Genomic DNA, 18033 nt, shown 5'->3' on the forward strand with positions numbered 1-18033 from the left:
TGTAATTTCGAGATTCTACAGCACCATTAAAATAACAAATGAAACAAAGTTTACTCTCACTGTGGGTAGTACTAGACATTCTAAGGCAATGCAATAAGAATAAAGCAAATTTAAAATGGAACTAATAGAAAGCAATAAGGGAAAAAATTGATACCTGTAAAGGATATCATTATGTAGTAGCAAATCCAAGAAATCAACCAAAAACTGTCAGAATCTACCAGCAAAGTAACAAGACAGAAGAAACAGAAAAATCAATAGATTTCCTAAACACCATCAATAACCATTGTAAAAAAGGAAAGGAGATCCTATTCACTGCAAAAAAAAAAAAAAAAATTAAAAAGGTAAAACAAACATTATCAAACTATAGTCTTAGCAAGAAAAGAGTGAAACTGAGCCTGAACACAAAGACTAAATACATAAAGACATCAATTCTTCCTAACCTAAAACCTAACTAAAAAATTTACTTTTTTATTTTATACACATAGGATTTTCAAGTTGAAATCCCAAAAGAATTTTTGGGAGGAGGGGAGTTTCAACTTATTCACAACTTTAACTGAAAGAATAATCAAGTAAGAACATCAAGAAAACTTTTTAAAAACATGCTACCAGCCGGGCATGGTGGCTCACGCCTGTAATCCCAGCACTTTGGGAGACTGAGGCTAGCGGATCACGAGGTCAGGAGATGGAGGCCATCCTGGCTAACACGGTGAAACCCCGTCTCTACTAAAAATACAAAAAATTAGCTGGGCGTGGTGGCACGTGCCTGTAGTCCCAGCTACTCAGAAGGCAGAGGCAGGAGAATCATTTGAAGGGAGGCAGAGGTTGCAGTGAGCCGAGATTGCACCACTGCAACAGAGCGAGACTCAGTCTCAAAAAAAAAAAAAAAATGCTACCAATTTTAATGCATTCAAACATGTTTTAGTAACAAGCACTTCATAGAGATTTCTTGTTCAATTTTCTTAACAATTCTGTGAAACACATAGTTTCATTTTATTAAACAGATAAGAAACCAGGGCTCATGGAGGTTAACTACAAAGTTGTATAACCAAGTGGAAGAGTTCAAATTGTCATTCAAGCCCATTTGACTGCAAAGCCTGGGTTCTGAACCCACTATGTTAAGACATGTCCTACTTTATACTGAAACATATTATAGAATAACAATTAATAGAATGTAGAATATACCAAAGAAACAGACTTAAACATAAAAGGCAGCCTAGGAAATGATTAATCGTAATCATTATATGAAAGAATTTCATATAAAATGAAATAATTTAGATGCATATAAATTTATAATAATTTAGATGCATATAAATTTATAATAATTTATATGAATTATAAAATATTTATAATTCATATAAAATATTATTTTGTTATTTATTATTTTATAATATAAAATATGAATTATAAATACATAAATTTATAAGAATATAAATTTATAAAATTTATAAGAATATAAATTTATAAAATTTATAAGAATTTATATTTTCTTAGATGAAACAATTTCATCTAAGAAAAGAATCATAAAAAATAAATGAGGGCAGCACAGTGGCTCACATCTGTAATCCCAGCACTTGGGAGACTGAGGTGGGGGGATCATTTGAGCCCAGGTGTTCTGAGACAAGCCTGGGCAACATGGCAAAACCCCATCTCTACAAAAAATTAAAAAAAAAAAAAAAAATTAGCCAGGTGTGGTGGTGTGCACCTGTAGTCCCAGCCACCAGGAGGCTGAGGTGGGAGGATCACATGTGTCCAGGAGGTCAAGGCTGCAGTGAGCCATGATGGTGCCACTGCACCCCAGCCTGGGTGACAGAATGAGATCTTGTCTCAAAAATAAAATAAAATAAAATAAAAGGAACAGAAATGGATAATAAAATAAATGTTTAAAAACGGAGGATTCAGGTTATTTCGCAGCATAAACAAAATGAATTCTAACACAAAATTTAAATTCAAAGATTCATATATTTTTAATTCATAATAATCTAAAAACCTCTGTAACCCAACAATTATAATCTGAACCAAATAGCAAACAACCAAATGGCATAAAGAATTTGCCATACAGCAGGGCACGGTAGAACATGCCTGTAATCCCAGCTACTTGGGAGGCTGAGTTGGGAGGCTCACTTGAGCTCAGGAGTTCAAGACTAGCCTGGGCAACATAGACATCCTATCTCAAAAACAAAATTAATTGAAAAAACATAAAAAGAAAATTTAATAAAAAGAATTTGTCATAAACAGGAATGGTTCTTAATGTATAAAGAGTTTATATGCATAGTTTTGAAAAAAAACCTCCATGGGCAAAGGACGTAAAACAAGACAATTCAAAAAGAAAATAGAAATAGGAAACTTTTTTAAATGTTTGTTTAATTATATAACTGTAGAATGCCTCCTATGCTGAATGCCTTAGCCCTAAGTATCAAACAATACCAGTGTTATCATAGAGCTCATAACTGAGTGGTATTTAGTAAAAAAGTTAATACACAAATTACCATAATTCAATGTGATTAATAAGTGGTACTGTTTAAGTACACAGTGCTATGGAAGATACCAATTAGAGACTCATAGAAGGCATTCCTGGAAAAGTGTTACAAAGGCAGAAACCCAACAGATTGGAGGTACAAGAGATGAATTCCAAGACTGCAAACAGGATGTGCAAAGGACCAAAGGTTAAAAAGAACATGGCTCTTTGGGGTAACTAATACAGTTCATACAGCCAGTTTTGGTTTTGTTTGTTTTGAAGTACTGGGGACAAGTTGTGGAGGGTACAGTAAAGGTACTAGGGTGGGGAGAGAAAAAGGAAAGTAAGTTAGACTACGAAGGGCTACAAAGGGTTTTGTAAGCCATGTTAAAAGTTTGGTATGTGGCCTGGCGCGGTGGCTCACGCCTGTAATCCCAGCACTTTGGGAGGCCAAGGCGGGCAGATCATGAGGTCAAGAGATCGAGACCATCCTGGCCAACATGGTGAAACCCTGCCTCTACCAAAAATACAAAAAAAATTAGCCGGGCTTGGTGGCAGGCACCTCTAATCCCAGCTACTTGGGAGGCTGAAGCAGGAGAATCACTTGAACCCGGGAGGTGGAGGTTGCAGTGAGCTGAGATCGCACCATTGCACTCCAGCCTGGGCAAAAAGAACGAAACTCCACCTCAAAAAAAAAAAAAAAAAGTTTGGAATGTGTACTGAGACAATGGGGAAGCATTAAGATACTTTAGAGGAACAAGATAATCATATACATGTTTAGGGAAGATAACTATCTCAGCATTGTCAGTATGGGAAAGGGTTTTGAAAGAAGGCAAATAAGAGGAAAGATAATCAGGCATCTGCTATAGTAACCCAGGCATGAGATGTGAATGACAGTTCAACAATAATAGTGTTAGAGAAAGACGGAATAGCCTGTGATGAGACTTACTTAGTAAGAAAAATCAGAAAGACTTGGTCATTGACTAGACAAAGAAAGAAATAAAAGGACAGAAGTTGAGAATGATGTCAAATTCTAGCTGAGACAACTGAATGAATGATGGCTCATAGGAGTCACAGGAAGAGAAGGGGCGTATGATACAGTCCGGCTATGGACAGAAAGATCCATGGTACAACAAAGGGGAGATGGGCCATTGGTCAGGGTCTGAAGCTCAAGAGCAATCTAGGCTTGAGAACGAAATGGTAGTAATTAACACAGAGATAAAAAAAAATGAGAAAATATAAATGAAAATAATGATAGACATCTTTTATCTGTTACAGATTAATAAACCAAAAATTAATTGTAATACCCATTATCAGTGAGAGAATGGGAAAACTGATATCCTCACAACTAGTGGAAGAAAAGCACAACTTTTCTGAAATTATATGTGATAGATCTAAATATACCAAAATGTATGCCCAAAAGTATTCAGTAACTCACTCCACTCCTAGGGACTCCCCAACCTCTTACTATCTTCTACATTTTTCCCCATAGTACTTATCTTCTAACAGTTTATCTATCTAGCAAGCTATTACATTTATTGTTTTACTGAATGTCTCCTCCATTTAAAAATATAAGTCCAATGAGGGCCAGGATCTTACCCTATTTTGTTTACTGACCTATCCCAACTACCCAGGACAATGTCGGGAACATGATGAGCACTTTCACAAAACATTTGAATGAGTGAATGAATATATGAAAGAACAAATGAACAAGTCAACTAAACAAAAAGATATTATATTCATCTATCTGGTTTGTAAAGATTTTAAAAGACAGCGCTCAGAATTGACAATGGTATAAGAAAAATACCACTCTCATACATTAGTATGAGAAATGTAAACTAGTACAAGCCTTCTGGAAAGCAATTTAACAATCTGTGTCAACATGTTAAATGTATACACTCTTTGACACAGCAATCGCAGTTCTTAAAATTTACCTTACGCTTTGAATCAGATAGTGGTGTATACTTAGAAACAAGTCTATTGTTTATAAAAGAAGAAACTTGAAAACTTCAAATTTTACCAATAAGGGTCTATAAATTATGGAAAATCCAAAGTGTAAGATAATATGCAGCTACCTTAAAATAGTGATATTAAACATATGCTGACATGAAATAATACTCCCAACATAGTGGATGAAAAAGTAAGTTATATTAACAATTTATAGGAGGATATAATCCAGATAATGTATGGGTCTATACATTATACATGCATAGAGAGGACATGGAAGTGTGGTCACCAAAACTTTAACAAATATTACCTGCAGGTGCTGGGGCTTTAATTTTTACTTTCTTCTTTATGCTCTTCTTTATTACTTGAATTTTCTACAGTGTATATCATCTTTCTAATCAGAAAAAACAAAGCTATTTTCATTTGAAAAACCTCAGAAAATTCTGTTTCTAATCACCCTTATGGTAATATAAAGTAAGAAAGAAAATTTATTTTCCATCATAAAGCTTCTCTACCAGATTGGTAAACCTTAACTGTCTTGACTTCTCCTTTATATTAAATGTAAAAAAGAAAAGGTTTCAACATTGCTTCAGGAGACTATTCCCAGAAATCCACCAGCAATACCCAGGCTAGTGTGACTAAAAACCAGCACCAAAGTTATGCTTTCTTCTGGCCGAGCACCTTTTCTTCTGCATTGATCTGTAATGCTAACGTATCTTGCTCAAACAGAAAACTAAACCAACCAAACAAAAAAGACTGTATGTTGCCTATACTAAAGGCCTTAATTCTAAAGTGTATGCTTCTTGGAGAGTGTGAAATATATGGCTCAACTTACCTAAAGAAGCAATGCAATTCCCTAGCTACTTATTAAGCTCAGAAGTAATTTGGAAAAATATGATCTTAGGAAACAAACAGCATAGTCTGGCTCTGCCACCTGCTAGCAACATGATCATGGGCAATTTATTTAACTTCTGTGTGCTTCAGTTTCCTCATCTATAAAATGAAGATACCACAAATGTGATATGATTGTTGAGGGGCCTATATATATTACTGAATATGAAGCACAGATCTTTACATACCAAACGAGTATCTAATTTGTAAAAAGCACTCAGATGCAAACTCCCATCCCTTCATAATGAAAAGGACAGCAAATATTACTACTTCTCCTGTGAAACCTTCCCAGACTTCCAGCAGAATTAGTTCTGCTTTCATAACACTTTCGCCATATTGAAATGTTTGTCACCCCCAACAATGAGACCTTCTCCAAAGTAAGAACTATGTTATATCTTATTCATGCTTATGTTTTCAGCATCTCATACAATGCTTGGCATAGGGTAAACAAAGAAAAACTGGATAAATGGGTAGGTGAATAAAGAAATAAGTGAATAAATATTATTAAAACATCTAAAAAATGCTTATTCTAGAATATAGCTGTCTCATTTAATCAAAGTCAAATGAATGAACTAGAAAAGCTTATGTAAAGGAAGCTAAAATTAAACCAATTCTTTCAGAAAAGCTAAAACAAAATAAGCCATACCAACGTCTCACATTAAATCAGTGGCAGGAAATGTCCTCAATAAAAAGTCAAACTTAACACTGCACATGATACTTTCTAATATCAAAATCTATTTCTGTATTCCTTTATTGACGACAATTATCTTATAAAATTAAACACGTCTTTTGATAGTTTCTTAGTTTCTGCTACTACATAATACAAATCCAAATAACTATAACTGTCAAACACACATACACACACACACATACATGCACACACACACACAGAGAGAGAGAGAGAAGGAGGGAGGGAAGAAGAGAGGGAGAGGGAGGGAGGGAGGGAAGAAAAGAGGGAGGGAGGGAGGGGGAGAGAGAGAGAGAGAGGAAGAGAGAGAGACAGAGAGACACAGACACACAGGCTAGCCAGGTGAAAGGCAAAAAAAAAAAAAAAATTGGCTTTCCCATAACTATCAATAAAACAAATCTGTAAAATGCTGGAATAGCCTATAAAAAAACTTCCCCAAGAGCATAAAAGAAACGATCTGGAGAAGAAGAAAAAAACTTACAAAGAGTTTGCTATTGAAGAACATATGAAAAAAAAAAGAGACGATGAAAGTAATTTGGCCTCATTTTAAAAAATGAAAAACAAGAAAGGGTTATCAATGCAAATAATCAAATCAACATTTCACCAAAATCTACATGAGAAAACTTCAAGTTGGAGACTTAAAATTGTTCAAAATATTAAAAGTACACACAATCCAGCCTCTTCTAATAGAAGTGCTATTAGATCTACCTGACTGAAGCTTTATGGTCCTTCAACTATGGGGCTAATTATGTAAATGTAAGTAAAGATGCTGTTAGTATTTGAAAACTATTTGGCCTCTTAATTTAAAATTACATTTGCACTAAAAGTGTTTACCTATTATAGTGCACAGCAAAACTTACTTTAACACAGATAATAAAAGGGTAAATGTAAATTGAAAAACCATAAAATCCAAATTATGAAAGTATATTTCTAGAAAATCAAAAAGTTATTTAATTACTGAACAATTTCTAAATCAAAATCTCTTTAGCAGACTTAGAGACCCAAACGATCATCTAAAGTTTATTACAAATTAAAGTATTCCAGATCATGGCAAATATTTCATTTCTGCCCATTTTAGTTTAAATAAAAAGCAATAAAGTTGGGACTCATGAGTTGACTTTCTAAGGGTAAGCTTTCCTCTGCCTCCATGGGGGAAAAAATTCACACCATTACTTTAAAAAAAAGTAAACTTGGCCAGGTGCAGTGGCGTACACCTATAAATCCAGCACTTTGGGAGGCCAAAGCGGGCAGAGCACCTGAGGTTCGAGACCAGCCTGGACAACATAGTGAAACTCCATCTCTACTAAAAACACAAAAATTAGCTGGGCATGGTAGCCCACACCTGTAATCCCAACTACTCAGGAGGCTGAGGCACAAGAATAGCTTAAACTCAGGAGGCAGAGGTTGCAGTGAGCCAAGATCGTGCCACTGCACTCTACCCTGGGTGACAGAGTGAGACTCTGTCTCCAAAAAAAAAAAAAAGCAAAGTAGCAGGAAAGATTCTTCTACTTGGAGAAAAAAACACCTAAGTAGTTAACCAACAAACTAATTATTACCACATGAAAAAGAATACATAGTAAAAGTTTTCCAGAATTGTGTCCAAACAACAGAAAAACAATATCCTCACAGTTATAACCGTAAGTAAAAATATACTATAATTCTAATCATAAAGTATCAAAAATCACTCTAAATACAAAGAAATTTGATACAAATCACTCACATTGTAAAATGAAGGTAGGGTTTATGTATAGCAGCAGATGATGACTGTTTCTTTGGTGATCCTGAGTGACAACTGGTCTCAAAAATTGATAAAGCATTTTCATCTTCACTATCCTCTAAAATTAAAGTTTCTATATCTGTTTAAAAAAATCACAATGGTTATGAGGCTTATAAAATCATTTAGTATTAGTGCCCTACCAAAGCTAAGAAAAATTGGGTTAAAAAATCAAATGACATTAATAAGTTATCTACCAAATAACACAGGCGAATTGAGAAACTGCAGCTTTTAAAATAACTTATAAACAAAATTAATATAACACTTTCACCTTTACAGACTATTTACTTAAGTGTTACGAGATATAATTTGGAAGAACTGACTGACTGGCTTAAAAAAAAAAACAAGTCTGGAAAAGATGTGGCACTCTCATAAAATCCCACCTATCTAACCAAAAATCTCCGAGTTAATTTTGACCAAAACCAGTCCATTTCATATTTGGTTTAATTAGTAGGTTAGCTGAGTCAAGGCCAGTTCTTATAAAAGCAACAAGGAACAAATTGACCCTTATTTTTTAAAGAGGATACACCTTTTCAAAGAAGTCTTAGTGTAGTTAAGATGGAGTCAGAAATTCCGTCAAAGCTGATCTTAAAAATACACTCATTCATACAGCATTATTCTCTCTGTGGGCCTTAGGTTACCACTCTGAAAATAACTGGAACTAAAATCTCTACTGAGAATGCAACACTTAAAGCCTTACCTGGACTACCACCTGAAGTATGAACAGCTGTTGCTATACTTCAAACATGTCTAATGAAAAGTGACAATTCATTCAATAAAAAGCAATGCTACATGTGTACGGGATATGAGGGAGAATTAAGATTAAGAGAAATCATATCCTTTCAAAACAAACAAAAAAATATACAGATGCATTCTAAAATGAGATGCTAAATTATGCTGGCAGATGGAGATCTCAAGTGGCTTTTAAAAGCTAAATATTTAATCGAGACCATCCTGGCTAACATGGTGAAACCCCGTCTCTACTAAAAATACAAAAAAATTAGCCAGGCGTGGTGGCAGACGCCTGTAGTCCCAGCTACTCTGGAGGCTGAGGCAGGAGAATGGTGTGAACCCAGGAGGCGGAGCTTGCAGTGAGCCAAGATGGCGCCACTGCACTCCAGCCTCGGTGACAGAGCCAGCCTCCATCTCAAAAAAAGAAAAAAAAAAAAAAGCTAAATATTTAGTACAAGTCATATTTTAATCTGGGAAATAACTGAGTCTCTTTTGAGTGATAATTTCATACACAAGGAAATATTTATCTAAGAAAAATATTAAAGGTCAAAACAAGCCAGAATAAATAATATGACTAAATAGCTAAAAACCAATTATTGATAATCAAATAAAATTTGGTTGCTCTTATCCACTGGTTCATGGCAACTAGTTCTACCAACTGCAACTAAAGCATACTTTATATTTACACACAAAAAAGCTGTAAGAAAACATAGATAATAATGTTATAAAATGGTAATTCACAAATGGAGATAAAAAGCTATGATAATCTCTCCAAAGGAAAAATGAGGTTTTTATGATTTTCTAAAGGTGACGTAAGTTTTTTGGGAAGTTTTGGTACATAATATACATATGAAATACATTTCCAGTTATGAAATTCAGAAATAAACACACAAATCATGGCATGGTGCTGGTTCACAGATATTCAGTAAAATATGCATTCCCCTCTGTCTGCCAAATTTAAGAAATCAGGTATTCCATGTGGTATCTTATGTAAGTCTGTCACTAAACAATTAAAGTTTCTGAAAAATATATTTATGACAGAAGAATTCATTGACCAATATTCATAATTTTTACTACATATATTTTTAATGTTAGTATAATTCTCTGAATAATTTTCTATTTGGTGCAGACTGCATTCCAGACAAGGTGCTAGGAACTGCAGAAATTAAGATAAGCAAAAGACATTACTTTCCCTTCAAAGTTTATGAGCTTTATACTCTGATTAGAATGTCAATCTAATTTTTAAATGTTTTTCCTGTAAATGAGTGATGTTTTAAATTTTATATATTTATTTATTTATTTATTTAATTTTTTTTTTTTTTTTTTAAGAGACAGGGTTTCATCATGTTGGCCAGGCTGGTCTCGAACTCCTGACCTCAGGTGATCCACCCTCCTTGGCCTCCCAAAATGTTGGCATTACACAGGCGTGAGCAACCGCACCCAGCCATGAGTGATGTTTTTAAAGGTAGTTTTCTGTTTTTATCTCAGGTGCAAAGTATAATCTGAAGCTTGATAAAACTCCAGACCCTCTGAAACGAGATTCTTATTTACTCCCTTACCAATACCTTACACGCCTATGAGCACTGCACACTGCAGAGTGCCCTACCAATAACAACAAAATGATTAGTTTAATCCAAAGAAGCATTATAGCAACATAGGTAAGAGCAAGGGCTGTCATCAGGCTCCCAGGGTTGAGGCAGGCCCCAGAACTTATTGAATGACCTTATATTAATTAAATTACCAGGCTGGACGTGATGACTCACATCTCTAATCCCAGCACTTTGGGAGGTCAAGGCGGGTGGATCACCTGAGGTCAGGGGTTGGAGACCAGCCTGACCAATATGGTGAAACCCCATCTCTACTAAACAAACAAACAAATACAAAAATTAGCTGGGCGTGGTGGCACACACCTGTAATCCCAGCTACTTGGGAGGCTGAGGCAGGAGAACTGCTTGAACCTGGGAGGCAGAGGTTGCAGTGAGCCAAGATCAGGCCACTGCATTCCAACCTAGGTGACAGAGTGAGACTCTGTCTCAAATTTAAGAGGATTAATAGGCCGGGTGCAGTAGCTCACGCCTGTAATCCCAGCACTTTGGGAGGCCGAGGTGGGCGGATCACCTGAGGTCAGAAGTTGGAAACCAGCCTGGCCAACATGGTGAAACCCTATCTCTACTAAAAAGACAAAAAAATTAGCTGGGCGTGATGGCAGGTGCCTGAAATCCCAGCTACTCGGGAGGCCGAGGCAGGAGAATCGCTGTACCTGGGAGGCGGAGGTTGCAGTAAGCCAAGACTGCGCCATTACACTCCAGCCTGGGCAACAAGAGCGAAACTCCATCTCAAAAAAAAAAAAAAAAAGGATTAATAAGTGATGATTTAGGGGCTTTAAAGGTTAACCTATTATTATTATTATTATTATTACAGTCAACTTTCTAAAGATAGTAATAGCCCTACATTAAGATGATCAGAATGTCCCAAAAGTGAACATTGATTCGTCTTAAAAACATTCACCAGGCAACTACTATATGCCAGGCAATACGCCAGGCCTGGAATATATAGTACTGAGTAAATAGATATATTACAAAAGTGACACATAAATAATCTTATGAGGAAACTATATTTATTCCTGTATTTGTTTCATCTGAACAATATAAAAGCGTAGTTTAGAGTACCTTCTTTTTTGTCACTCTGGCTAATTTCAGCATGAGGGAACACTTTTTGCAAGACTGCTAGGATGTTGTTGAAGCTTCTTTCCAGCAGTGGTCTTATGATGGGCGATAGCGCATGCCCTGAAGACATCACAGCACGTTGGGAAGCAGGCACGATATTCTGCATTGCATGGTAAAAATCTTGGGCACTAAGCACTATTGAGGAAACATCCAGCTGCAGTTTATGACTGCTAGCATAGATCTGGGGATAACGCCTCCGCAGTGCAATCAGAGCGGCTTCAGTGCACAGGGCCTTGATATCGGCTCCACAGTAGCCTAATACACAAAAGGAGAAGGATAGCAAAGGTACATTCATTATTCCATGCACCAACTATGTTTTGTAAATATACACATCTTTAGCTAAAGTCATAATCAATACTAAATCAATAACTATGTGCAATTTTACCAGCAAAATGAAAACTAGCCATTTAAAATCACTAAACAAAACTGTTGAATAAAGGGCTGAATACTTACATTAAGATTAAAAATGTTTTGAATATTTTTAATTAACAAAAACATAAGCTAACAATATTAAAACAAAACAAGCTATGTATCTTAAGTATGTCCTTGATATGAGCTTTAAAACAAAAGCCATGTATTATGTGATTAACTGATTACAATGTACAACTTTTTTTTTTTTAAGAGACAGGGTCTCAAAAAAATAAATAAGAGGCCGGGCGCGGTGGCTCACGCTTGTAATCCCAGCACTTTGGGAGGCCGAGGCGGGCGGATCACGAGGTCAGGAGATCGAGACCATGGTGAAACCCCGTCTCTACTAAAAAATACAAAAAAATTAGCCAGGCGTGGTGGCGGGCGCCTGTAGTCCCAGCTACTCGGAGAGGCTGAGGCAGGAGAATGGCGTGAACCCGGGAGGCGGAGCTTGCAGTGAGCCGAGATTGCGCCACTGCACTCCAGCCTGGGCGACAGAGCGAGACTCCGTCTCAAAAAAATAAAAATAAAAAATAAATAAATAAATAAATAAGAGACAGGGGTCTCACTCTGTTGCCCATCCAGGCTGGAGTGCAGTGGCACAATCCGGCTCACTGCAACCTCTACCTCCCAGCCTCAAGTGGTCCTCCCCCTTCAGCCTTCTGACTAGCTAGGACTACAGGCGTGTGCCACCACACTCATATAATTTTTTTCTTCTCTTTTATTTATTTTTGTAGAGATGAGGTCTCACTATATTGCCTAGGCTGGTCTCAAACTCCTGGGCTCAAGTGATCCACCCGCCTTGGCAGCCTGAAGTGCTGGGATTACAGGCACGAGCCACCATATCTGGCCTACAACATATAACTTTCTTTAGAAAAAAGTTTTAAAAGGATAATAGTTTCATTTCAGCCCTTCATCAATATTCCCAATCATTAGGTTAGTCCTCACGACATTATACTCACTTATAAATGACTTTTTCTAATATTATTAACTTCCAAACACATATAAAATAGTATATAAACAGAAACTTCAAAAACAGAGCTATTCTACTACCAACTCTGAGTGCAACCAACTATTAACATTCAGTTACTCCCATAATTATCATTTAAAATTGTAATTCATCTGATAGTTCCAAATATATTAAAGTAAATAAGAACATTAAAAATATTTCCACTGATTTTCCACATTAACTTTCTTTGTTTGGTTTAAAATGACTGATAATCTAATTCTAAGGGTTATACCAACATGAGGTATTATTTATTACCCATGTTTAATGTATGATACAATCAAACAACAGATCAAGCCCCACTGTTTTTAAGTCATTTCATTCATCTGAGTAACAAATACATACAAAAACACATGCTCTGCTGCATCCTTGTCACGAAAAGGAAGAAAAGCTCAAACTAGCCATATTGTTTTTCCTGTTGGCAATTAAACTTGCATTTGGCCACAATTATCAGTTATGCCAGTAGAGGGAACCATTCCAATAGTTATAGAATATTAGATCCCAACTAAGCTTCAACAAACAATACCAGGTTTATTTTTATTTTATTTTTGGGAGACAGCGTATCGCTCTGTTGCTCAGGCTGAAGTGCAGTGGGTGATCATGGCTCACTGCAGCCTTGACTTCCCGGGCTCAAGAAATCCTTCTGCCTCAGCCTGCTGAGTAGCTGAGACTACAGTGTGTGCCACCACATCAGGCTAATTTTTTTTTTTTTTTTTTGTAGAGATAGGGGTCTCACTTTGTCCAGGCTGGTCTCGAACTCCTAGCCTCAATCCTCCTGCCTCACCCTCCCAAAGTGCTGGTATTATAGGCATGAGCCATCACACCTGGCCTATTTATCTTTTTATACCTCACGATGACCTTATAGAACACTTAAATATTGAACTAAAAATGGTGATTACAAAGAAAAACTTATTCGAAGTTAGGGGAAAACTTAATATGACCTAGAAGAGCTTAATTCAGAAGACTATAAGCAGATTACGCATTAACATTGTTCCATGACAGTGATCTGTCTCACAAATAATTCTTCAGATAACCAAATTTACCACTAGTGTCTCGTTTTATTTTCTATTTCTCAAAGAATAAACCTGGAAAAAAATTATCTTTTCCTTTTGCATATACACCCATTTCACTAATTTAATAATGTATAGAACACTAGCTCAAAGTTATAAACAGTTAACAAAGTAATCTAAGGATATGATTATAGAATGTGAATTATGTCTTCCATTTCAGAGGAAATAAGGAATATACTACCATCTTCAAACAATATAAACAATCACATTTCTATTTCTTCTTTAAAAGGATATACACAGTTAATGAACATACTATATGGTCCTATTTTAAGTGCAAAAGCCTAAGTTTAAAAAAATTAAAACTCAGAAACTATTAAGGCAAAACAAATAATTAGCTGCTAGAAGGCACTGTAGGTAGTAAATGTTACCCATAACATTTATGTTTGCCATAACATGTTAATTACATATATAACAGCAATGTATTATTTATTCATTTATTCCAGACAAAGAAATGATCAACAGACCCCATTTAATGAAGTAGATTTTCACATTAATTATTATAACCAACAGACTTATAATGGAGGAAATTTTTTTACATTTGCTTATAAGTAAGAATTACCAGTTTATATCTGTGGTTCTCACCTTGGTTATCCATCTGAATAAACACTGAAACTGAAACAAAAAAAAAACAGATTCCCAAGCCCCACAATAAACCCAGTGAATCAGAATCTCCGGGGGCTTGAAATCATATGTGCATTTCAAGAAAGCTTTAGAAGTGATTCTGATACACACAAAATTGAGAACTACTGATTTAACATACTTCCTTCTAAAACTTTAAAACTGCATCATAACCATGGCTAAATGGGTTATACTTAGGGTAACCACATGTGCTGGTTAGGCCTCCTGTCCTGTCATAATAGCACATCTTTTTACTCTCAAAGGGTCCTTGTTTAGACAATAAATAATATGATCATTCTAGTAATACTGAAAATATACTACAGCCTTTTAGGAGTTAAAAGTTAATATTAAAGAAATTATAAACATCCCTTTCATAACCATACTACATCTACCATTACAATTCTAATACTCTGTGAACACATTTAGATATCAAATAAAGAGCATTCCTGAATACTGCTATTAAGATAGAAATTGTTCTGAAAGACTGAAAATACACCTACTAAAGAGGTTAGACTAGAAACAAGGTCATAACAAAATTTTATAAAGTTTTAAAGTACAGCATCACACATAATGAAGGCCCACAAGATATACACTTCATTGAGACTCTTTCATTGTTTTAGCCCTCTCATTGAAAATGGAATAGAAAAATATGACTAGAATTGAGTGTTTCATTAATCATAAGTTTCCTACTATTTATGCAAATGTTCCTGATATCAATGTATGTTGAGTTTTTCACTATGCAAAAATCACACCCAATATGCATGCAAAAACCTCTAAGAACTTGGGAATTTCAAGGTAAAAGTTACCAAATCCATAACCTCTAACAAAAGGTCAGCTATCTTCACAGCTGTTCATCAAGACTACATACTCTATTAGGCATAAATTTCAATGAACTGAACCTATTCATGTTAAAACATGTTTGGCATACACAGACTAGTGAGTTTGTAATGGAGTTAAAATTACTATTTCACTCCCGTTTGAAGATCTGAATTTGATTTTTTTTTTTTTAATGTGAACCAGTTTCTCAGATGGAATGAATGTCATAACAACGAACAGAAGTCATTTAATTATAATGGATTTTTATGTCACTGTCCAGGAAGAAAATGGTATATAAGCAGAGTCTGCACACATACTACCACCCCACAGAGGGGAGGAAAAAAAGGTTAAGAGAAATTTATCAGTCCTGTAAGAAATTATACCATGAAAACTTAAGAAACTGCCTAAAAGCTAAAAAAAAAACACTTGGAAAAATGAGAAGTATTATCTTTGGAAATGCAAAAGGAAACTAAGATTCTAATATTTGGGGTGAAGAATTAAACTAGAGTATGTAATATTTCAGATGGTAGACAGGATAATAGAAAATAATTTAGAATACCTATCTCTTAGGGAATTTCCAAAATGATCTGACAACTTGACTTCTGCTTATTTCAGTTAAGGATCATTCTGTGACAAATTCACAGAAAAATCTACAAAGATTTCCCAGTCTGATCTGAACTCTAGTAAAATATCATCATAAATAAAAGGGGTCTATTTTCAAAAAGGGAAAAGACTGGATTTTATACCAAATACCACCCTCTCCCATAAAGCAGCACAAGGCTTTGCAAAGGTCAAGCCAAATTTACATGAAATGTGTTTGGCGCATGCTCTCTTATACCAGGCAAAGCTTAAACTGAAGTAGTGCTGGAGAGATTTACGTTTTCTCCTCACCAGAAGATGTCGAGGTCTTTGTGGTTCAAAAGCTGAGGGATGCTGCTTCGGAGATGGAGGTCCCTGTGGATGAAGAGGATAATTTGGATGTAGCTAACTGAATGGACTAATGTTCTATTTAAGTTTTAATTATTTGATGGTGGATCACAATGATTTTTTAAATTAAGTTGTTCTTTTTGGCTTTGGTAACTTTAAAGTTTTCCCAAGTAAGTTGTTGTTAGTGGACTTATTTGGGGGATTTCTTCATAATGCTTAAAAAGTTCATGAAGATTGGGTTTTTTTTTTCATTTATATTTTTCAGAGTATGAGAGGAAAACAGACAAAAGAGGGGGAAAGAATGAAGGAGAAATACCTATGTGTATATTCAGCTGCCTAACATTGTATTCCTTTTTATTTCAGACCTAATTAGAGCCAAAACCCTGAATTCCATCTCCTATGTGTGATCATCTGTGCAGATAAACACTCTCACCACGTCCTAGAAGGACAGTAGTGTTCATTCACTCTGTGGGGAGATCCTCCACTCTGTGAAAAATTTAAATTGGAAAGTTTTACATTTGGGGAACTACTACCAAATATCAGTAACTATTTTCTTTGAAGACCTCTCCCACCCAACTTCTTTCTAGACCACAGGAATGAAAATAAGCCCGTTGTGTAATCTGCAAAGTAGAAGTAAAAGGCTGCAGTCCTGCTTTGACATGGACCTTTCTCTCTCAAGTTTAAGCTTATTTTTCTTAGTAAAATTTCTAAAAGGGAATGATCTTCAAAAGGAGACCCTGTATTAATATTATGGATACCCAGCACTCAATGAAAGGCATGTTATTATTGAGCTTTGTTAACTAAACACCTAATGGCAGTTAAAATTCTAATTTAGAAGTACTCAAACATTAAGTGAAACAGTTAAAATAACTTTAAAACATAAAGGCAGAGACAATCTATTGCACAATCAAAAACATAACTATGCTCATTCACATTCCAAATAAGGGGAAAGGGAGGTTGAGCAGAACAAACAATGACAATCAAAGAATTCAAACAGTAACACTCACCAACACATTTTTCAGCCAATTCACCTAAAAATGCATCTGACAATTTTGGATTCCAGTCCCTGGTATGGATCTGTAAGATGTGTTTTCTTGCCTAAGATGAAAAGCACAGATATATAAAATCTTGCCCAAGAAGAAAAGTACAGATAAAATATTATCAATCCCTCAAATACATTAGGTGGAACAAATTTTGACAAACAATATCTCATTAAAATTTTTATTTTTTAAAAATTTAAACACCTTAGCATCTATCTACATCAACTCTGATTCCAACAATAAATCTGGGAGATATGTAGTAGAGATTTTGTCTGTGTTTCACAACCTAAGACATTTAATGTTGTGAAAGGTGAAGAAAATTGACTAGCAGCACATAACAACTAAGTGACTCATCTGGGACTAGAATTCAAAACCATACTTCACGTTTCCACCATACCACTTTTACTATTTGAAAATATATGAACGAAAAACTTTCATGGTATAAAAGTTAGAGTCATAATTTTAAACAAACTTTACATTTCATAGAATTTGTGGTATTATGATCAACAATGAGCAAAATAACAAGTAACTTAAACTTGAAAAAAGTTTTTAATTTGGAAAGTATTCAAGTTTAAGTAAATATCATGCATGCCAGTTGTGGTGGCTCACACCTGCAATCCCCGCAGTTTGGGATGCTGAGGTAGGAGGATCGCTTATGTCCAGGAGTTCAAGACTAGCCTGGACAACATAGTGACACCCTGTCTCTGCAAAAAAATTGTTTTTTAATTAATTGGGCATGGTGGCGCACGCCTGTGGTCCCAGGTACTCAGGACGCTGAGGTGGAAGGATCACTTGAGCCTGAGAGGTCGAGGCCTGCAGTGTGCTGTGATCACGCCACTGCACTCCAGCCTGAGTGATAAGAGTGAGATCCTGTCTCAAAGGGAGAAAAAAAAATCAAGCATATTATTACTTTGTCAGTGAGTTAATGCTTTGGC

General features: G+C 35.6%; 1 protein-coding gene across 5 annotated transcripts in view; it reads right to left on the reverse strand.

Moving 5' to 3' along the window:
• ATAD2B (ATPase family AAA domain containing 2B) overlaps positions 1-18033 on the reverse strand; it is a 234062-nt gene that overhangs the window by 119700 nt on the left and 96329 nt on the right. For all 5 annotated transcript variants that reach the window (XR_009209482.1, XM_058426973.1, XM_058426974.1 and 2 more), the window contains exons 15-17: positions 17066-17156; positions 11157-11468; positions 7702-7837 (exon numbers count right to left, since the gene is read on the reverse strand). Coding sequence is in view for 4 of the 5 variants with exons in the window: in XM_058426973.1 (XP_058282956.1) it covers positions 7702-7837; positions 11157-11468; positions 17066-17156 (539 nt within the window). In the remaining variant the exon portion in view is untranslated. The remainder of the gene's footprint in view (positions 1-7701; positions 7838-11156; positions 11469-17065; positions 17157-18033) is intronic.

The sequence above is a fragment of the Hylobates moloch genome, unplaced genomic scaffold (assembly GCF_009828535.3).
Source record: "Hylobates moloch isolate HMO894 unplaced genomic scaffold, HMol_V3 SCAFFOLD_13, whole genome shotgun sequence".
Lineage (NCBI taxonomy): Eukaryota > Metazoa > Chordata > Mammalia > Primates > Hylobatidae > Hylobates > Hylobates moloch.